The sequence below is a fragment of the Solanum tuberosum genome, unplaced genomic scaffold (genome assembly GCF_000226075.1).
Source record: "Solanum tuberosum cultivar DM 1-3 516 R44 unplaced genomic scaffold, SolTub_3.0 scf00165, whole genome shotgun sequence".
Classification (NCBI taxonomy): domain Eukaryota; kingdom Viridiplantae; phylum Streptophyta; class Magnoliopsida; order Solanales; family Solanaceae; genus Solanum; species Solanum tuberosum.
The window spans coordinates 102,510-106,651 of record NW_006239090.1 but is presented as its reverse complement, the minus strand read 5'-3'; the positions used below and the strand labels follow the sequence as shown (position 1 = coordinate 106,651).

Below are 4,142 nucleotides of genomic sequence, written 5' to 3'. Positions count from 1 at the left end.
ATAATATAGAAACGTGTCATTTTTTTAAATTAACTAAAAAGGAAAGTGAGTCATATAAACTGAGACAAAGGGAATATATAATACACAAGCGTGCTCTTTAATTTGGTTTCTATTTATATCCTCTAATTTTGAATGTTTATAAGTAGACATTAAACTTGTATAGAATTGAACAAATAGATCGATACACATGTTACTTTACGTCTTACATAGTAATTCACGTCTTACATGACATCCTACATGACGTTCAACGTGTATTATGCTACGTAGAATGCAAGTGTTTACTTGCTCAACTTTATAGAAGTTTAAAAGGCATTATGTATTATGCCTATATATATATCCTACTCATATTTGAGATCCTGTTAATTTTCCTTCATTCTCCATATCTGAGTAATTTTGGTCATTGGGGATATAAGGTTATGAACACAAGCTAGTGTTTAGGAGAAGATTAAGTTGCCAAAAATGAAGTTTATGAAACTTGGATCCAAACCTGATACATTTCAGTCAGATGGGAAAAATGTCAGGTCAGATCATGTGCTTAGTTCTTCAAAGTTTTATTCACCACTTTTTTCTTGTTGTGATTATTCAGAGTAGTTGCTTTATTGTGGAAAAAACTGTTTCTGGTGTTATATTAACACAAATTTAACTTATTTGCTTATCCCCTTTTGCATTTATCTTGTGTCAATCATGCTATGTTTGTTCAATTGAAGCTAGGTTTTGTATTTTCTTTTCATACTGTTTTGATATGCTTTACTTGAGTTGAGCGTCCATCTGAAACAACTTTCACGAGGGAGAGGTACAAGGACGTAAGGTTGCATACATACCAACTCCACTCATGGGATTACATGGGGTATATTGTTGTTGTGTGTATCTGAGTATACCGATGTGTTTTGTTCCAGAGATTAACTCTTTAGTAGGGTTAATGTACATTTATTCAGTCATAAGAAATCTCGCATTCCAATTGCTTAGCTGTCTTTTGATGGTTTCATTTTTCCATATGAAGTACCTTCTTAGAGCTTGTGTAACACCCCAATTTAGGATAAGAAGTCTCACATCAATAAAACATAGGAGAGATGTTGAGTATATTAGTAAGTAGGCCTTACAAAGTAATGATGCGCTTTAAAATTGTGGAAGTTTAGGCTCAGAATGGACAATATCTTCACATGGTTAAGCCATATCTGTGAAGTCTATCTATCTATCTATCTATCTATCTATGTCTTTTCATCACTCACAATAGCCTGGTGAATGTTTGTGTTTTTTCTCTGTTTAAACAAGTACTCATCAATAATATTTCCGTTAATGCAGATATGTTGCTTCAGAGTTGGATTCTGACATCGTTGTTAGTGTAGGAGACGTTAAGTTTCATCTGCATAAGGTACTACTATCTGACAATTAATATATGCTACCTTCTTCTGTTCGAGATTTTATTTCCGATGTTCTGCTTGCTGGTCTTAAGAAAAGAATGAAATAACTGAGCATACTTTAGTATTTCTTTTTCAATTGTAGTGAAGGGTGGGTTGGTTTAGTATTTCCTGATACTTGTAATCGATGAAAATTGCAGTTTCCTCTTCTGTCCAAGAGTGCTCATTTGCAAAAGCTGGTTACAAACTCAAGTGAAGGAGATGGTGATGAAGTTCACATTCATGACGTTCCGGGAGGACCTACTGCCTTTGAAATGTGTGTCAAGTTTTGTTACGGTATGACCGTTACACTGAATGCTTATAATGTCATAGCAGCAAGGTGCGCTGCAGAGTATCTTGGAATGGATGAGACTGTTGAGAAAGGAAATCTTATTTACAAGATTGATGTTTTCTTACACTCGACCATTTTCCGAAGCTGGAAAGATTCGATAATATTTCTTCAGACCACTAAATCTAGGTTACATCTGTGTGAGGAAGTAAAGTTGATCAGCCACTGTACTGATGCTATAGCATCCAAGACGTCTATTGATGTTCGCAAGGTTGATTGGTCTTATACCTATAACCGGACCAAGATACAAGAGGAAAATGGAAGTGGTCCTAACTCAAATGGAATTAGAAGCCGTGTGGTGCCAAATGATTGGTGGGTTGATGACTTATGTGAGCTTGAAATAGATCTTTATAAACGGGTTATGGTCAACATAAAGAACAAAGGGATTGTTTCCTCTGAAGTGATTGGAGAAGGTATTAAAGCTTATACTTTAAGAAGGTTCCCGGGCTTTAGCAAGGGTGTTTGCCAGTTCAGTGATGTGTCCAGATCGCGCTCAATATTGGATACGGTTGTATGTCTATTACCTGCTGAAAAAGGTAGTGTCTCTTGTAGTTTCTTGTTGAAATTGCTAAAAGCATCCATTTCTGTAGATTCTGGAGAAAAGGTAAAGGCAGAGCTAGTAAAAAGAATAGGGCAGCAACTGGAGGAGGCTTCTGTCAATGGTCTTTTGATTCGAGCTACAGACGGGGAAGCAACAATGTATGATGTCCATGTCTTCCACAAGATACTAGAGAACTTTGTTGTGCATAATAAGGATTTGAAAACTCAGTTTGAAGATGGTAATGAAATTCCAGGGGTTTTATCAGAAGCTTCAAAGCTCATGGTGGCGAAGCTAGTAGATGGATACCTTACAGAAATTGCCAAGGATCCTAATCTTCCTTTGTCGACATTTGTTGGTCTAGCAGAGATGGTAACAGATTTCCCTCGCCCTAGTCATGACAGCCTTTATCGGGCAATTGATATATACCTCAAGGTGAGAATCTGTTGAACTATCTATGGAACTTTTTTGATTACAAAAGAAATGACATTACTGTATTACTTGAATAATTAAAAGTAAAGTCATTCAAGTAATACATACTTTTAAGGTATGACCTTTCGTAAAATAGTCTAATATTTCCCGTGTCACATACATTATTGGTAGTGGAAACTAGTGCAGAAAGTTCCTACTCTCAACTAATGAATGCTAGCAATTATACTTATTGATCTTCTTGTGATGTTGTAGGAGCACCCTGGGATCAGCAAGAATGACAGAAAGAGAATTTGCTGTCTGATGGATTGCAAGAAGCTCTCAGTTGATGCATGTACACATGCCGTGCAAAACGAGAGACTTCCATCACGTGTTGTCGTACAAGTTCTCTTCTTTGAGCAAGTCAGGGCCAATGCATCATCGGGGAGCAGCACTCCGGATCTTCCCAAAGCTATTAGAAACCTCACTAGTGCTTCATATGCGAGCTCAAGGTCAGCGACAACAAATACAGAGAATTCGGAGGTTACAGCCTCTGCAGAAGAACTGAGGGCTTTGAAAGAAGAGCTGGCAGCCTTAAGATTGGCAAATGGAGGACTAAATGGCGATACCAAACGTCACGTTGACAAGGCTGCCAATGGTAGAATGAAAAGTATACTTTCATCAAAGAAGATCTTTACAAAAATTTGGTCAAGCAAAGGCAGGAAACAAGGGGAAAATAGTGGCTCAGATTCATCTGACAGCTTGGAAGAAGCTAAGTACACACCTTCAAGAAAAGGAAGATATTCAGTTTCTTGATCCTAACTTAGTACCAGAAAATGTAGTCACTAGTATTGGTGGGTCTTTTCTTTTCTGGGAATTCTTTCTTTCTTTCTTTTTTCCTCCTAGACTAGAGTTTTCCTTAAATGACTTTAGCATGTCAAAAACTATAGTCATCTTAGTTCTTATTTGTTTTCATTAAAATTAAGATGTCTGAATCTGAATACACATTTAAGTTTAAAATGTGCATTATGATTTAGGTGTTTGAATCTGAATACACATCTAAATTATAAAGATGTTGTATTAAGATCTGAATACTAAATAATTAAGATTGTTCTTTTTAATATCTGAATATATAAAAATTGTCTTTATTTGAAATTGAATACAACAACAACAATATACCCCGTGTAGTCCCACAAGTGGGGTTACTTAAAAAAAGATTAAATGTAAAAGTCAATAAAATACTTAATTAATTGAAAATTAAATTAACAAAATATTTTTTAAAAATTATTTGGTGGTGGTGGTGGTTGTTAGTGTCAGGAATGGTGATGTTGCGACTGTTAGGATATCTCCAGGATAGCAACCTTATATCATTAGGAGTTTATTTTCTCTGCTTCTAGACTTCTTATTATATTAGGAGTCTATCCCCTATGTATCTATTTAATATGTACGT

The 4,142-nt window shown here is 35.8% G+C and overlaps 1 protein-coding gene across 2 annotated transcripts; it reads left to right on the top strand.

Annotated features, from left to right (window-relative positions):
- Positions 1-364: 364 nt before the first annotated feature.
- LOC102583100 (BTB/POZ domain-containing protein NPY2-like) lies at positions 365-3,841 on the top strand. 2 transcript variants are annotated; one of them, XM_015311572.1, is made up of 5 exons: positions 365-521; positions 1,303-1,372; positions 1,559-2,159; positions 2,337-2,719; positions 2,969-3,841. In XM_015311572.1, exons 1-5 carry the CDS (start codon positions 460-462, stop codon positions 3,506-3,508), a joined length of 1,656 nt encoding a protein of 551 aa, XP_015167058.1. In that variant the 5' UTR covers positions 365-459; the 3' UTR covers positions 3,509-3,841. The 2 variants fall into 2 exon arrangements, with proteins under 2 accessions (XP_015167058.1, XP_006353967.1); XM_006353905.2 differs by having other exon boundaries at positions 1,559-2,719.
- Positions 3,842-4,142: the final 301 nt, after the last annotated feature.

Coding starts and splice junctions, on each gene's coding strand:
- LOC102583100 (XM_006353905.2), top strand. CDS start 460: ATGAAGTTTATGAAACTTGGATCCAAACCTGATACATTTCAGTCAGAT. Junction 1,373..1,558: donor TTAAGTTTCATCTGCATAAG/GTACTACTATCT, acceptor TGAAAATTGCAG/TTTCCTCTTCTGTCCAAGAG. Junction 2,720..2,968: donor CAATTGATATATACCTCAAG/GTGAGAATCTGT, acceptor GTGATGTTGTAG/GAGCACCCTGGGATCAGCAA.